At 45.4% G+C, this 17,611-nt stretch overlaps 1 protein-coding gene across 3 annotated transcripts in view; it reads left to right on the top strand.

Moving 5' to 3' along the window:
- The window catches only part of LOC121554985 (serine/threonine-protein phosphatase 6 regulatory ankyrin repeat subunit B), a 68,549-nt gene that overhangs the window by 43,836 nt on the left and 7,102 nt on the right, over window positions 1-17,611 (top strand). For 2 of the 3 annotated variants that reach the window (XM_041868727.2, XM_041868730.2), the window contains exons 8-22: window positions 458-670; window positions 800-878; window positions 958-1,072; window positions 1,185-1,267; window positions 3,017-3,143; window positions 3,601-3,669; window positions 7,426-7,566; window positions 10,913-10,978; window positions 11,331-11,442; window positions 11,638-11,709; window positions 13,585-13,786; window positions 14,502-14,589; window positions 14,833-14,950; window positions 15,228-15,447; window positions 17,168-17,255. In XM_041868727.2, the coding sequence (XP_041724661.1) occupies window positions 458-670; window positions 800-878; window positions 958-1,072; window positions 1,185-1,267; window positions 3,017-3,143; window positions 3,601-3,669; window positions 7,426-7,566; window positions 10,913-10,978; window positions 11,331-11,442; window positions 11,638-11,709; window positions 13,585-13,786; window positions 14,502-14,589; window positions 14,833-14,950; window positions 15,228-15,447; window positions 17,168-17,255 (1,793 nt within the window). The remainder of the gene's footprint in view (window positions 1-457; window positions 671-799; window positions 879-957; window positions 1,073-1,184; window positions 1,268-3,016; window positions 3,144-3,600; window positions 3,670-7,425; window positions 7,567-10,912; window positions 10,979-11,330; window positions 11,443-11,637; window positions 11,710-13,584; window positions 13,787-14,501; window positions 14,590-14,832; window positions 14,951-15,227; window positions 15,448-17,167; window positions 17,256-17,611) is intronic. The other variant, XM_041868728.2, reaches the window with a different exon arrangement.

Below are 17,611 nucleotides of genomic sequence, written 5' to 3'. Positions count from 1 at the left end.
CATGGAGAGAGACACACATGGAGAGAGACACACCCATGGAGAGAGACACACCCATGGAGAGAGACACACACATGGAGAGAGACACACACATGGAGAGAGACACACATGGAGAGAGACACACACATGGAGAGAGACACACACATGGAGAGAGACACACATGGAGAGAGACACACACATGGAGAGAGAGACACACATGGAGAGAGACACACACATGGAGAGAGACACACATGGAGAGAGACACACACATGGAGAGAGAGACACACATGGAGAGAGACACACATGGAGAGAGACACACTCATGGAGAGAGAGACACACATGGAGAGAGACACACTCATGGAGAGAGACACACACATGGAGAGAGACACACATGGAGAGAGACACACTCATGGAGAGAGACACACACTTAAATAGTGTGGAGTATGATGATGACTTGTTCTCCGCTCCTCTGTGACTGCAGATAGATGAGGCCAATGCGTTTGGTAACACAGCTCTGCACGTGGCCTGTTTCAACGGTCAGGATGCTGTGGTCAGTGAACTGATAGACTACGGGGCTAACGTCAGCCAGCCCAACAACAAGGGTTTCACACCCCTGCACTTCGCTGCAGCTTCCACCCACGGAGCTCTCTGTCTGGAGTTCCTGGTCAACAACGGGGCTGACGTCAACGTCCAGGTGAGGCTAGTGCCTAAGAATGGTGAGCGAATGAATGGTCTCACTGATTTTCTCTGGATCAGTGTATCTGTATTAGACTGTTCATTCTAGAATTCAGACTCCTGGTCTTTTTCTGTCTTTCTCACTCAGAGTCGGGATGGGAAGAGCCCCCTCCACATGACAGCAGTCCACGGCCGCTTCACTCGCTCCCAGACACTCATCCAGAACGGTAAGACCTGTGTGTGTGTGTGTGTGTGTGTGTGTGTGTGTACAGTATGTCTTAGTTCACTAGTCTTATTGTACTGTAGGTGGGGAGATTGACAGTGTGGACAAGGAAGGAAACACTCCTCTTCACATCGCTGCTCGCTATGGTCACGAACTCCTCATTAACACACTCCTCACCAGCGGATCTGACTGCACAAGGTGTGTGTGTGTGTGGGGCAATGGATGTTTCCCTTTCCTTTCACTTGTTTTCGTGTAGTACAGAGGTACAGTATGCCTTTTATAGTAAAGACTTCTCTCTCTCTCTCTGCAGACGAGGGGTCCATGGTATGTTTCCTCTGCACCTGGCTGCTATGAACGCCCACTCAGACTGCTGCCAGAAGCTGCTCTCTTCAGGTAACCTACCAGCACTAAGCCATTGGCTGCTCTCTTCAGGTAACCTACCAGCACTAAGCCATTGGCTGCTCTCTTCAGGTAACCTACCAGCACTAAGCCATTGGCTGCTCTCTTCAGGTAACCTACCAGCACTAAGCCATTGGCTGCTCTCTTCAGGTAACCTACCAGCACTAAGCCATTGGCTGCTCTCTTCAGGTAACCTACCAGCACTAAGCCATTGGCTGCTCTCTTCAGGTAACCTACCAGCACTAAGCCATTGGCTGCTCTCTTCAGGTAACCTACCAGCACTAAGCCATTGGCTGCTCTCTTCAGGTAACCTACCAGCACTAAGCCATTGGCTGCTCTCTTCAGGTAACCTACCAGCACTAAGCCATTGGCTGCTCTCTTCAGGTAACCTACCAGCACTAAGCCATTGGCTGCTCTCTTCAGGTAACCTACCAGCACTAAGCCATTGGCTGCTCTCTTCAGGTAACCTACCAGCACTAAGCCATTGGCTGCTCTCTTCAGGTAACCTACCAGCACTAAGCCATTGGCTGTGTGTACTCTGTTAAAAAAACTAAATCGTACTTTATAAGTCCTCTTCCTTTGGCTGGAGAACAGGAATGTTATTGCTGCTTCCCAATCCTACATTCCTCTATAGGGGGAACTATTCAGCCTTGGTCAAATTGGAGTCACATTGTTCCTCCAACAGCAATACAAGGCAATGGGCCTACATACACAGACAGGCAAGTGGCCTGCAGCGCATACACAGATAAAGCACCAGCCTGATTACTCATTGCTAGCTGTCTCCCAGCAGAATAGAATGTATCTTAGTGACTGCTCCTGTTGAAATCAGAGCGCTGATTGTTTGATAGATACTGGCCAACTTCTATGGAGAGACCATTTTGGCTCCAGTCTGGAAGTCTCATGCTCTGTTTGATAGGAGCCGCGCAGTTTCACTTGACTGTGTGGTCAGACACATAGGGCCGGGGGGCACTGAGCTCTGTGAAGGATTTGAGGCCTCTACTATAGGAAAACAACAAAGGAAGGTCTTTGATGCTGAGTGATTTATTTGTGCTGAGGAGACTTCCGGCTTGAACCACAGTGTTAGAGGGGTGGTTTGAGGACAATATTCATAGGCTTCAGTATCCATAGCTGTTAACTCCCCCTCCCCCTCTCCCTTTAATGACCGGAATGGTTTGACCCAGCATACTCCGATTCTAGGCAGAGGACCAAAGTGTGACAGCGTGATGGGAATACAAATAGAACACTCTTTAACTCCCAGCATGCTTCCCCTGCCTACAGTCTTTTCCTCTTCCTCTGTTTTGTGTGCTTTCAGAGAATAAGTACTTATAGAAGTAGAGTATTAGACTATCTCAGCATGTGTTCTAGCCTGCCTGTCTCTCACCTTACCTCACCTTGTAACCATGTCTGTTTTTCCCTACACTAACACCGGTCTCATTCTCTACTTCCCCGTCCCCTGTGTCTCTCCCCCGTCCCCTGTGTCTCTCCCCCGTCCCCTGTGTCTCTCCCCCGTCCCCTGTGTCTCTCCCCCCGTCCCCTGTGTCTCTCCCCCCGTCCCCTGTGTCTCTCCCCCGTCCCCTGTGTCTCTCCCCGTCCCCTGTGTCTCTCCCCCCATCCCCTGTGTCTCTCCCCCGTCCCCTGTGTCTCTCCCCGTCCCCTGTGTCTCTCCCTCTCTCTTTCACTGTCCTCCCTGCTATGTGGCTGTTTGTTGCCTCCCTCCCTCCCTGTGTACATCGGCCCCTGTAGGAAGGAGGTATAGCGTAATGTGTCCCCTCAGTAACGACCCCTCGTCCTCGGCCCTGTCTGCAGGCTTCCAGATCGACACCCCTGATGCACTGGGGAGGACCTGCCTGCATGCTGCCGCTGCTGGAGGGTGAGTCTCTCTCTCTCTCTCTCTCTCTCTCTCTGTCTGTCTGTCTGTCTGTCTGTCTGTCTGTCTCTCTCTCTCTCTCTCTCTCTCTCTCTCTCTTCTCTGTCTGTCTGTCTGTCTGTCTGTCTGTCTGTCTGTGTCTCTGTCTGTCTGTGTCTCTGTCTGTCTGTGTCTCTGTCTGTCTCTCTCTCTCTCTCTCTCTCTCTCTCTCTCTCTCTCTCTCTCTCTCTCTCTCTCTCTCTCTCTCTCTCTCTCTCTGTGTGTTTTTCTGATGAAAGTAAGATGAACACCCAGACATTGTTTTGAATGCTCCTGTGTAGTTTATTTCAACATTTCTGTTGGAAGGGCTTCATCAGGTGTATCTGTCGGTCTGTTGGTCACTGCATTCGTCAAAAAATAATTTGTCATGATTATAAAATGCTTTCTCCAATCGTCCCTCTCCCCCTGTCTCGTTCTGCAGTAATGTGGAGTGTGTGAAGTTGCTTCTGAGCAGCGGTGGGGACCACAACCGGAGGGACAAGTGTGGCAGGTGAGTTCTCTTAGAGGACAGGTAGAAGGGTGGGCAGGTCTGAAGGAAGGGCAGATGAACAGGGCCTTAGTGGGACAGTGAAGTGGTGTGTATGGATGATGTTGAAAGCTGGTTCTAACCGGGAGCTGAAAGGAGATAAGGAGTTCCTCTCTCCAGTTCCTGTGTAGGTGTGTTTGTGTGGCCAGAGCAATTTCCCCTCAACTCTGACTCAACATTTTATCAAATCAAAGTTTATTGGTCGCGTACAGAGATTAGCAGGTGCTATGACAGGTGCAGCGAAATGCTTATGTTACTTATGTCCAACAGAACAGTAGAATGTCTCACAAATACACAAATAATCTAAGAAATCTAAACAAGAAATCAAGACATAACAATCCAAGTAGATATATTAGTGAGCATGTGTGAGAATCCAGAATATAAAGACGTGGTGTGTATAGACAGTATATAATTTGGAAAATATAATAATGTTGAGTTGCAACCCCCCGTCCCACCTTTTGCCCTCAGAACAGCCTCAATTCGTGGAGTCTACAAGGTGTCGAAATTGTTCCACAGGGATTCTGGCCCATGTTGACTCCAATGCTTCCCACAGTTGTGTCAAGTTGGCTGGATGTCCTTTGGGTAGTGGACCATTATTGATACACACGGGAAACTGTTGTGTGAAAAACCAGCAGCGTTGCAGTTCTTGACACAAACCGGTGCACTTGGCAACTACTACCATACCCCGTTCAAAGGCACTTAAATATTTTGTTTTGCCAATTCACCGTCTGAATGGCACACATACACAATCATGTCTAAATTGTGTCAAGGCTTAAAAATCCTTCTTTAACCTGTCTCCTCCCCTTCATCTACACTGATTTAAAGTGGATTTAACAAGTGACATCAATAAGGGATCATAGCTTTCAGCTGGATTCACCTGGTCAGTCTATGTCATGGAAAGAGTTTATATTGTATGCACATTATTGGTGTTACCTTTATCTATAAATGTTATCTTTATGTATAAATGTTACCTTTATCTATAAATGTTACCTTTATCTATAAATGTTACCTTTTTGGACGACTCAACCACATTCACACAGAAAAGGGAGTTATAGATCTGTCATTCTCATTGAAAGCAAATCTAAGAAGCGGTAGATCTGTTCTATGTGCGCTATTTCTATGTTTCCCGTGCTTAAGTTTTTGTTTTTGCATCTTTAACTTTCAGTTTTGTTCACCAGCTTCAAACAGCTGAAAATACAATACTGTTGGTTATGGAAAATATATTTAGATGGTACAATGATTCTCTACACTATACTTGCTTGTTTTGTCACATAAACTGAAATTAGGCGAACTATTAGAATATTAGGAACCAGGAAATGGCGGAACAATTTCTGCATAGTGCATCTTTAATGTTTTGTATACTCAGTGTACATACACAGTGAGTAAACAACAGTATAAACAGAATATGAGGTGACCAGTGTTCAATGGCTCTATATTAGGGCTAGGAATTGCCAGGGACCTCACGATAGGATATTATCACCGTACTTAGGTGCCGATACGATATGTATTGTGATTCTCACGATTCTATATGTATTACGATTCGATACAATGATTTTATTGCGATTTGATGTTCCAAACATATTGCTTACTATAGTGTCTGTTGCAGAGAGATGAGAGAGAGCCATAATTAAAACTAGTTTATATCAATCGTGCAAATAAAAGTGCTGAAAACATTGGCTCACTATTTAAAAAGAAGATGGAGAACAAGCTATAGGATGTAAAATACTGGAAATACTTGGAGTCAAAGTATCGATATAATATCGTCCAAAATAGTATTGCAATATTTAACTATTGATTTCACCCCCCCCCATTACTACTTGATATGCATGGGTCATTAGTCTCAAGATGCAGGGCAGAGTACCGGACAGGTAGCCGGCTAGTGATAGCTGTTTAACAGTCTGATGGCCTGAGGATAGAAGCTGTTTCTCAGTCTCTCTGTCCCAGCTTTGATGCACCTGTACAGTCTCTGTCTGTTAAATGGTAGCAGAGTGAACAGACCATCACTCGGGTGGCTGAGGTTGTTAATGATTTTCTTGGCCTTCCTTTGACACGAGTGCTATAAGTGCCCTGGAGGGCAGGCAGCGTGCCCCCAGTGATGCATTGGGCTGACCACACCACCCTCTGGAGAGCCATGCGGTTGAGGGCGGTGCAGTTGTCGTACCAGGCGGTGATGCAGCCCGACAGAATGCTCTCAATGGTGCATCTGTAGAAGTTCGTGAGGGTCTTAGGGGGCATGCCAAATTTCTTCAGCCGCCTGAGGTTGAAGAGGCGCTGTTGTGCCTTCTTCACCACGTGTCGGTGTGATGGGACCATTTCAGGTCATCATTGAACTTGAAGCTTTTGACCCTCTCCTCTGTGGCCCTGTCGATGTGGATGGGGGCGTGCTCCCTCTTCTGTATCGTGTAGTTCACCATCAGCTCCTTTGTTTTTCTACAATGAGGGAGAGGTTATTTTCCTGGCACCACTCCGCCAGGGCTCTAACCTCCTCCCTGTAGGCGGTCTCGTCATTGTTGGTAATCAGGCCTACCACTGTTGTGTCGTCAGCAAACTTGATGATTGAGTTAGAGACGTGCATGGCCACGCAGTTGTGGGTGAACAGGGAGTACAGGAGGGGGCTGAGCACACACCCCTGTGGGGCCCCTGTGGTGAGGATCAGCGTGGAGATGGTGTTGTTGCTTACCCTCTGTTGAGGATCAGCGTAGTGGAGGTGTTGTTGCCTACCCTCTGTATTGAGGGTCAGCGTAGTGGAGGTGTTGTTGCCTACCCTCTGTGTTGAAGATCAGCGTAGTGGAGGTGTTGTTGCCTACCCTTTGTGTTGAAAATCAGCGTAGTGGAGGTGTTGTTGCCTACCCTCTGAAGATCAGCGTAGTGGAGGTGTTGTTGCCTACCCTCTGTGTTGAGGATCAGTGTAGTGGAGGTGTTGTTGCCTACCCTCTGAAGATCAGCGTAGTGGAGGTGTTGTTGCCTACCCTCTGAAGATCAGCGTAGTGGAGGTGTTGTTGGCTACCCTCTGTGTTGAAAATCAGTGTAGTGGAGGTGTTGTAGCCTACCCTCTGTGTTGAGGATCAGCGTAGTGGAGGTGTTGTTGCCTACCCTCTGAAGATCAGCGTAGTGGAGGTGTTGTTGCCTACCCTCTGAAGATCAGCGTAGTGGAGGTGTTGTTGGCTACCCTCTGTGTTGAAAATCAGCGTAGTGGAGGTGTTGTTGCCTACCCTCTGTGTTGAAGATCAGCGTAGTGGAGGTGTTGTTGCCTACCCTCTGTGTTGAGGATCAGCGTAGTGGAGGTGTTGTTGTCTACCCTCTGTGTTGAGGATCAGCGTAGTGGAGGTGTTGTTGTCTACCCTCTGTGTTGAGGATCAGCGTAGTGGAGGTGTTGTTGTCTACCCTCTGTGTTGAGGATCAGCGTAGTGGAGGTGTTGTTGCCTACCCTCTGTGTTGAGGATCAGCGTAGTGGAGGTGTTGTTGCCTACCCTCTGTGTTGAAGATCAGCGTAGTGGAGGTGTTGTTGCCTACCCTCTGTGTTGAGGATCAGCGTAGTGGAGGTGTTGTTGTCTACCCTCTGTGTTGAGGATCAGCGTAGTGGAGGTGTTGTTGCCTAGCTACCCTCTAATCTACTCTTCTTCATTTTTGCTCTCTTAAGAGTGTGACTCAACTCAATGTGCTAGCATATAACACTGTCCTGCTGTGTGTGTGTCCGTGTGTGTGTCTCTCCCTCTCCAGGACCCCTCTCCACTATGCGGCAGCCAGTCGTCACTACCAGTGCCTGGAGACCCTGGAGTCGTGTGGGACCTGCATTAACGCCACTGACCAGTGGGGGCGCTCTGCCCTGCACTACGCTGCTGCCTCCGACCTGGACAGAAGGTGAGCTTCACTGACCAGACTTAGGGACGAATCGTAACTTCCACTTAAGAGTTCAATTCCCATATAGTCATGCAAGTGAAAAGTTAGGATTCACCCCATAGTGACCATACATTGACGATACCATTAGGACCTATGACTCATGTTACAGTTTGATATTCCAAACTGCATGTAAATTCAGGGGTCAGAAAGCTTGGTAAGACATTTAGCAGTTAATGGTCAGAGATTAAAGACCACAAGATTGAGCTGGTTCCTACAGCACATTCGGAAAGTATTCAGACCCCTTCCCTTTTTCCACATTTAGTTACGTTACAGCCTTATTCTAAAATGGATTAAATTACAAATGTTCCTCATCAATCTACACACAATACCCCATAATAACAAAACGAAAACAGGTTTGTAGATTTTTTTGCAAATAAAAAACAGATACCTTATTTACAGAAGTATTCAGACCCTTTGCTATGAGACTCGAAATTGAGCTCAGGTGCATCCTGTTTTCATTGATCATCCTTGAGATGTTTCTACAACTTGATTGGAGTCCACCTGTGGTAAATTAAATTGATTGGACATGATTTGGAAAGGCACACACCTGTCTATATAAGGTCCCACAGTTGACAGTGCATGTCAGAGCAAAAACCAAGCTATGAGGTTGAAGGAATTGTCCGTAGAGCTCCGAGACAGGATTGTGTAGAGGCACAGATCTGGGGGAGCATATCAAAAAATGTCTGCAGCATTGAAGGTCCCCAAGAACAAAGTGGCCTCCATCATTCTTAAATGGAAGAAGTTTGGGACCACCAAGACTCTTCCTAGAACTGGCCGCCCGGCCAAACTGAGCATTCGGGTGAGAAGGGCCTTGGCCAGGGAGGTGACCAAGAACCTGATGGTCATTCTGACAGAGCTCCAGAGTTCCTCTGTGGAGATGGGAGAACCTTCCAGAAGGACAACCATCTCTGCAGCACTCCACCAATCAGGCCTTTATGGTAGAGTGGCCAGACGGAAGGCACTCCTCAGTAAAAGGCACATGACAGCCCGCTTGGAGTTTGCCAAAAGGCACCTAAAGGACTCTCAGACCATGAGAAACAAGATTCTCTGGTCTGATGGAACCAAGATTGAACTCTTTGGCCTGAATGCCAAGCGTCATGTCTGGAGGAAACCTGGCACCATCCCTATGGTGAAGCATGGTGGTGGCAGCAACATGCTGTGGGGATGTTTTTTAGCAACAGGGACTGGGAGACTAGTCAGGATCGAGGGAAAGGATTGAGGCAAAGTACAGAGAGATCCTTAATGAAAACCTGCTCCAGAGCGCTCAGGACCTCAGACTGGGGCTAAGGTTCACCTTCCAACAGGACAACGACCCTAACCACACAGCCAAGACAATGCAGGAGTGGCTTTGGGACAAGTCTCTGAATGTCCTTGAGTGGCCCAGCCAGAGCCTGGACTTGAACCTGATCGAACATCCCTGAAGAGACCTGAAAATAGCTGTGCATCGACCCATCCAACCTGAAAAAGCTTGAGAGGATCTGCAGAGAAGAATGGGAGAAACTCCCCAAATACAGGTGTGCCAAGCTTGTAGCATCATACACAAGAAGACTGAAGGCTGTAATCGCTGCCAAAGGTGCTTCAACAAAGTACTGAGTAAAGGGTCTGAATACTTATGTGAATGTGATATTTCAGTTTATTTATTTTGTATACATTTGCAAAAATTTCATAAAAACAGTTTTTGCTTCGTCATTACAGGGTATTGTGTGTAGATTGATGAGGGGGGAAAAAACAATTGAATCCATTTTAGAATAAGGCTGTAACGTAACAAAATGTGGAAAAAGTCAAGGGGTCTGAATACTTTCCGAATGCACTGTATATGCTGCTATCTATCATATGCAAGCAAAATACTAATGGAGAGTCAGGCCACTGAGGCCAGGTAAAATTAGCTGTACAGTTTTTGGTGGTGACCATAGAGATCCTGTTAAATTATTAGAGGGACTATGTCATAAACCTTCAAAATTCCAGAATGGGTTGAAAATAGCAGTCTAATTGGAATGAATGGTAGTAGAGGCATAATACTGATTTGACTTATGCAGGACAGTAAAAGTAAGACATGATATGTCCGAAATTGTCTAATAGAATTATTGTCAATCTAAAATATTGTCATATAATTATAAATACAGTTTATATGGGTTTATACAATTTTTCTGTATAAATAGCCTCTAAAAGATGTAAACAGACCATAAATGTCAAAAATGTTGTTTTCTTGGAAAGATGTGAGTGCTATTATATGATGCAAATTCAGAACTTGTTGCATTTACAACTTAAGTCCTATCATAAACTGACTTCAGCCAGTGTATGGCTGTGGATTGAATTAAATGGTATTCTAATTCCTAATTCTATTGTGGTGACCAAGCAAGCAGCTCTTCTGTTTCCATGGCTACCTGATGTAATTTTGAGCTGCCGTTCGAATAGGTGTCTGTATGTATGAAAGCAGACTGTTCAGTGTTCACACCCCTGATTGGTTCCATCCCAGGAAATTCAGAGTAGCACAGCTGTAGACGCTAAATAACCCTGAATACCCCCCTGAATAATCAGATGGAAAGTCCATCTAGGGCACGGTTTCCCAAACTCGGACCTGGGACCCCCATGGGTACACGTTTTGGTTTTTGCCCTAGCACTACACAGCTGACTCAAATAATCAAAGCTTGATGATGAGTTGGTTCTTTGAATCAGCTGTGTAGTGCTAGGGAAAAAACCGAAATGTGCACCTGGGCGGCCAGGACCGAGTTTGGGGAACCCTGATCTAGGGAATATACATTGGAGATACCAAAGAGAATAGGAATTCCCCCACTTTTCCCATAGGATTTATTTTGGCCTAAGCTATGCGCTAACAAACACTTATCTTGAGTGCCCTATGGAAGCCTGTAATGGCCAAATTCTCAGACTTGATTTACATGTTCAAAAAAGTTTTTTGTCTGAAATTAGGCTGTAAGATTAACATTTGTGAGAAGAAAAAAAAAATCTAGAGAATGTCTTAATCGTTCTCTGTGTAGAACTTCTGAACACTGCTACTACTCGCTGTTTATTATCTATGCATAGTCACTGTACCCCTACCTACATGTACAAATTACCTCGACTAACCTGTACCCCCGCACATTGACTCGGTACCGGTACCCCCTGTATATTGCCTTGTTATTGTTATTTTATTGTGTTACTTTTTATAAAAATTTTTACTTTAGTTTATTTTAAATTGTTGGTTAAGGGCTGTAAGTAAGCATTTCACGGTAAGGTCTACACCTGTTGTATTCGGCGCATGTGACAAATCAAATTTGATTTGATTTGTTGTGTGTCTTGTGTTGTAAAGGCGACGTCAGACTCTGGTGCCAGAGAGTGAAGGGGTGCAGGCAGAGAAGGAGAAGGAGGCTGCACTGTGAGTATAACTGCCTCTATCTGGGCATACAGGTAGTCAGTCAGCACAGACTATGGCTCAGTGCAAAGCGTGCCTATGGTTCGGACTGTTTGAGAACGTCCCTCTCTTTCTCTTTCTCTCTCTTTCTCTCTCTCTTTCTCTCTCTCTTTCTCTACTCTATGCACACAGACCAGTTCAGACAGACAATATCTTCTGTCATTGTCTCTCTCGCTCAGCTCGTTTGAATAACCGTTGCGTGTGTCTATAAAACATCTCTCTCTCTCTCCCTCATATCCTCTCTGTCTGAGGCTTTAACTTTTTAATAACACATTGAAGTGTTTGTGTCTGACGATATTGTATGTTTTTGTACTAGATGTCTAGACTTCCTGTTGCAAAGTGGTGCTACTGCCTCTCTGAAAGATAAGCAGGGTTACAGTCCTGTCCACTATGCTGCAGCCTATGGCCACAGACATTGCCTGGAGCTGGTGAGTGCATGCACGTGCATACACACGCTTATGCTACATTTTCTATGCTACATGCTAGTCAACAATGTATCTGTGTGTAGAACTTCAACTGCAATTTCAAAGATACCATAAATACACACAGCTCACAAATACCACTTATGGAATTTAAATGATTTGTTTTGATGTGAACTGGGTAATCTGTGGTTGTGGTTTTAGCTGTTGGACAGAGGCGAGAGTCACCAGGAAGACCCAGACTTTGTCGGTGCCCGGAGCCCCCTGCACCTCGCTGTGAGTCATTATCACATATCCACTCTAGCCATGCATTATCACATCCACTCTAGCCATGCATAATGTCATACACTGCCATGTATTATAATTGGGGCAAAGAGTTTTTTTCCTGATCTTGTGACCTGAGCAGGAAAAACCTATAATTTTTATGGTCATGGCACGTGGTCAGAAAAAACAGATAACTAGCGTTATCATGTACAGTGCCTTTAGGAAGTATTCACACCCCTTGACTTATTCCACATTTTGTTGTGTTACAGCCTGAATTCAACATTTATTAAATAAATAAAAATCTCACCCATCTACACAGAATACCCCATAATGACAAAGTGGAAACATGTTTTTAGAAATGTTTGCAAATTTATTGAAAATGAAATACAGAGATATCTAATTTACATAAGTATTCACACCCCTGAGTCAATACACATTAGAATCACCTTTGGCAGCGATTACAGCTGTGAGTCTTTCTGGGTAAGTCTCGAAGAGCTTTGCATACCTGGACAATATTTGCACATTATTCTTTTTAAAATTCTTCAAGCTCTGTCAAGTTGGTTGTTGATCATTGCTTGACAGCCATTTTAAAGTCTTGCCATAGATTTTCAAGCCGATTTTAAGTGAAAACTCAGGAACATTCCACTCAGGAACATTCACTGTCATCTTGGTAACCAACTCCAGTGTATATTTGGCCTTGTGTTTTAGGTTATTGTGCTGCTGAAAGGTGAATTTGCCTCCTGGTGTCTGCCGGAAAGCAGACTGAACCAGGTTTTCCTCTAGGATTTTGCCTGTGATTAGCTCTATTCCGTTTCTGGAATAGCATACCCATAACATGATGCAGAGCCACCACCATGCTTGAAAATATGAAGAATGGTACTCAGTGACTTGTTTTGTTGGATTTGCCCCAAACATAATGCTTTGTATTCAGGACAAAAAGTTAATTTCTTAGCCACATTTTCTGCAAACAGGATGCATGTTTTGGAATATTTGTATTCTGTACAGGCTTCCTTCTTTTCACTCTGTCATTTAGGTTAGTATTGTGGAGTAACTACAATGTTGTGGATCCATCCTCAGTTTTCTCCTATCACAGCCATTAAACTCAGTAACTGTTTTAAAGTTACCGTTGGCCTCATGGTGAAATCCCTGAGTGGTTACCTTCCTCTCCGGCAACTGAGTTAGGAAGAACGCCTGTATCTTTGGAGTGACTGGGTGTATTGATACACCATCCAAATTGTAATGAATAACTTCACCATGCTCAAAAGGATATTCAATGTCTGCTTTTTTTTGTTTTTCATCTACCAATAGGTACCTTTCTTTACGAGGCATTGGAAAACCTCCCTGGTCTTTGTGGTTGAATCTGTGTTTAAAATGCACTGCTCGACTGAGGGACCTTACAGATCATTATTTGTTTGGGTTACAGAGATGAGGTAGTCATTCAAAAATCATGTTAAACACTATTATTGCACACAGAGTGTGTCCATGCAACTTATTATGTGACTTGTTAAGCACATTTTTACTCCTGAATGTATTTATGCTTGCCATAACAAAGGGGTTGAATACTTATTGACTCAAGACATTTCAGCTTTTCATTTCTAATTAATTTGTAAAAATTTCTAAAAACATAATTCCACTTTGGCGTTATGGGGTATTGTGTGTAGGCCAGTGATACAAAATCAAAATGTAATCCATTTTAAATTCAGGCTGTAACACAACAAAATGTGGAAAATGTTAAGGGGTGTGAATACTTTCTGAAAGCACCGTACATACAGCCATACATACATTACCACACATACACACAGAGTGTACATTGTACAGACTATAGTGTCTTTGAATGCCAACAGCTGGTGATTGTGTAGTGTGTTGTCTGTCTCCCCTGTCCCCCAGGCGTACCACGGCCATGCCCAGGCTCTGGAGGTGTTGCTGCAAGGGGAGAAGGAGGTAGACCAGGGGGACGAGGCTGGTCGTACTCCCCTGGCCCTAGCAGCCCTCCGGGGCCACACTGACTGTGTCCACACCCTTCTCAGCCAGGGGGCCTCGCCACGCACCACAGACACCAACAGGGGACGCACCCCCGTACACCTAGCAGGTAATGGAGACCACTGTGTGTGTTGTGTGTGTGAGAATTTGAAGTACTCTTTTGTGTGGTCTGTGTGCAGTAGTTCTATACTCAGTTTCCTCTCCGTCTTTCCATCTCTCTCTGTCTCTGTCTCTCTGTCTCTTGTCTTTCTGTCTCTCTGTCTCTGTCTTTCTGTCTGTTGTCTTTCTGTCTCTGTCTTTCTGTCTCTGTCTTTCTGTCTCTCTCTCTGTCTCTCTGTCTCTCTGTCTTTCTGTCTCTGTCTCTCTGTCTCTCTGTCTCTTGTCTTTCTGTCTCTTGTCTTTCTGTCTCTGTCTCTCTGTCTATTGTCTTTCTGTCTCTTGTCTCTCTGTCTCTCTGTCTCTCTGTCTCTGTCTCTCTGTCTCTTGTCTTTCTGTCTCTGTCTTGCTGTCTCTGTCTCTCTTGTCTCTCTGTCTCTGTCTTTCTGTCTGTTGTCTTTCTGTCTCTTGTCTCTCTGTCTCTGTCTTTCTGTCTGTTGTCTTTCTGTCTCTCTTTCTCTTGTCTCTCTGTCTCTGTCTTTCTGTCTGTTGTCTTTCTGTCTCTCTGTCTCTTGTCTCTGTCTTTCTGTCTGTTGTCTTTCTGTCTCTCTGTCTCTGTATTTCTGTCTGTTTTCTTTCTGTCTCTTGTCTTTCTGTCTCTTTGTCTTTCTGTGTGTCTGTCTGTCTGTTTCTCTCTTATTCTCATGTCTCTCCTTCTCTGTCCTCAGTGATGAATGGTCATACGTCGTGTGTCCGCCTCCTGCTGGACGACCAGGATAGTGCAGACCTGGTGGATGCTGCAGACTCTCGGGGACAGTAAGTTGACCAATCTGTAGGGACTGGAAGGGTATAAATAAAATGGGAATGTCTTGCTCTCACTTTTCTCCCTATTGCTTACACCCATCCAGTCCTTTCAGATCTGATTGGATGGAGGTGAGCAATATGGCAAACATTCTACCTAGCCTATAATACTGGTCCGTGGGGGCTAGGGATTGGTTTGGGGATGTGTCTACCGATCCCTTTGTCCCGCTCTGACTGTCCCCTCTCTGTTCCTGTCAGGACTCCTCTGATGCTGGCGGTGGCAGGGGGACATGTGGACGCTGTGTCTCTGCTGCTGGAGAGAGAGGCTGCTGTAGACATAACAGACAGCCATGGCCTGACCGCCCTGCACCTGGGGGTCAGTGTGTGTGTGTGTACTTTAGGCACGAGCGTCTGTGTGTTTGTATGGCTGTAAATGTGTGACTGGTCATGTCTGATTGGTCATGTCTGTGACTGGTCATGTCTGTGACTGGTCATGTCTGTGACTGGTCATGTCTGTGATTGTACTGAATTCTAAGCAGCTTGTAAGAACGTGATCTCTTTGTCCAGTCTAAAAGTTTAAAGGTGACCTCTGTCTCTCTCTCATTCTTCCATTCCCCCACTCTCTCCCTCCTCTCTTCCTGCCCCTCGCCCAGTTGCTGTGTGGTCAGGAGGAGTGTGTCCAGTGTCTGTTGGAGCAGGAGGCCTCTGTGTTGCTGGGGGACTCCAGGGGCCGAACAGCCCTCCATCTGGCTGCAGCGAGGGGCCACGCATCCTGGCTCGCTGAGCTGCTGAGTATGGCCTGTTCTGAACTGCCCATGCCTCCCCTCCGAGACCACCAGGGGTACACCCCCCTGCACTGGGCCTGCTACTATGGTCAGTTACTAAACCAATCTACTGCAGGCCTGCATCAAACCATGGCTTTGTAGTCTGAATCTCATTCAGTGTGCCTGAGGGTTTTGTCTGTATGCATATTTATTTATTTAACCTTTATTTAACCAGGTAAGCCAGTTGAGAACAAGTTCTCATTTACAACTGCGACCTGGCCAAGATAAAGCAAAGCAGTGCGATAAAAACAACAACACAGAGTTACATATGGGGTAAAACAAAACAAAGTCAAAAATACAACAGAAAATATATATACAGTGTGTGCAAATGTAGCAAGTTATGGAGGTAAGGCAATATATAGGCTATAGTGCAAAATAATTACAATTAGTATTAACACTGGAATGATAGATGTGCAAGAGATGATGTGCAAATAGAGATACTGGGGTGCAAATTAGCAAAATAAATAACAATATGGGGATGAGGTAGTTGGGCGGGCTAATTTCAGATGGGCTGTGTACAGGTGCAGTGATCGGTAAGGTGCTCTGACAACTGATGCTTAAAGTTAGTGAGGGAGATAAGAGTCTCCAGCTTCAGAGATTTTTGCAATTCGTTCCAGTCATTAGCAGCAGAGAACTGGAAGGAATGGCGGCCAAAGGAGGTGTTGGCTTTGGGGATGACCAGTGAGATATACCTGCTGGAGCGCATACTACGGGTGGGTGTTGCTATGGTGACCAATGAGCTAAGAAAAGGCGGGGATTTGCCTAGCAGTGATTTATAGATGGCCTGGAGCCAGTGGGTTTGGCGACGAATATGTAGTGAGGACCAGCCAACGAGAGCGAATAGGTCACAGTGGTGGGTAGTATATGGCACTGTGATAGACTACATCCAATTTGCGTAGAGTGTTGGAGGCTATTTTGTAAATGACATCGCCGAAATCAAGGATCGGTAGGATAGTCCGTTTTTTTACGAGGGCATGTTTGGCATCATGAGTGAAGGAGGCTTTGTTGCGAAATAGGAAGCCGATTCTAGATTTAACTTTGGATTGGAGATTCTTAATGTGAGTCTGGAAGGAGAGTTTACAGTCTAACCAGACACCTAGGTATTTGTAGTTGTCCACATACTCTAGGTCAGACCCGTCGAGAGTAGTGATTCTAGTCGGGTGGGCGGGTGCCAGCAGCGTTCGATTGAAGAGCATGCATTTAGTTTTACTAGTGTTTAAGAGCAGTTGGAGGCTACTGAAGGAGTGTTGTATGGCATTGAAGCTCGTTTGGAGGTTTGTTAACACAGTGTCCAATGAAGGGCCAGATGTATACAAAATGGTGTCGTCTGCGTAGAGGTGGATCTGAGAGTCACCAGTAGCAAGAGCGACATCATTGATATACACCGAGAAAAGAGTCGGCCCAAGAATTGAACCCTGTGGCACCCCCATAGAGACTGACATAGGTCCAGACAACATGCCCTCCGATTTGACACATTGAACTCTATCTGAGAAGTAGTTGGTGAACCAGGCGAGGCAGTCATTTGAGAAACCAAGGCTATTTAGTCTACCTTTTATGTGGAATACCTTTTATGTGGAATACCTTTTTACGTGGAATACCTTTTATGTGGAATACCTTTTATGTGGAATAACTTTTATGTGGAATACCTTTTACGTGGAATACCTTTTATGTGGAATACATTTTACATGGAATACCTTTTACGTGGAATACCTTTTATGTGGAATACCTTTTATGTGTGCATCTTCTAATAATCTTATTTGTGTGTCCAGGTCACGAGGGCTGTGTGGAGGTACTGCTGGAGCAGAAAGGTTGTCGCTGTATCGATGGGAACCCCTTCACTCCCCTGCACTGTGCTGTGTAAGTCTTCACATTTATTGTCCTTATTGATAAAATATATAATGCACAGTGTTGACTATAGACCTCAGTGTTGACTATAGACCTCAGTGTTGACTATAGACCTCAGTGTTGACTATAGACCTCAGTGTTGACTATAGACCTCAGTGTTGACTATAGACCTCAGTGTTGACTATAGACCTCAGCGTTGCCCATAGACCTCAGTGTTGACTATTAGACCTCAGTGTTGACTTGTTGACTATTAGACCTCAGTGTTGACTATTAGACCTCAGTGTTGACTGTAGACCTCAGTGTTGACTGTAGACCTCAGTGTTGACTATTAGACCTCAGTGTTGACTATTAGACCTCAGTGTTGACTA

The sequence above is a fragment of the Coregonus clupeaformis genome, chromosome 40 (genome assembly GCF_020615455.1).
Source record: "Coregonus clupeaformis isolate EN_2021a chromosome 40, ASM2061545v1, whole genome shotgun sequence".
NCBI lineage: Eukaryota > Metazoa > Chordata > Actinopteri > Salmoniformes > Salmonidae > Coregonus > Coregonus clupeaformis.
The sequence above is the reverse complement of the archived record's forward strand: the minus strand, read 5'-3'. Positions and strand labels throughout refer to the sequence as shown.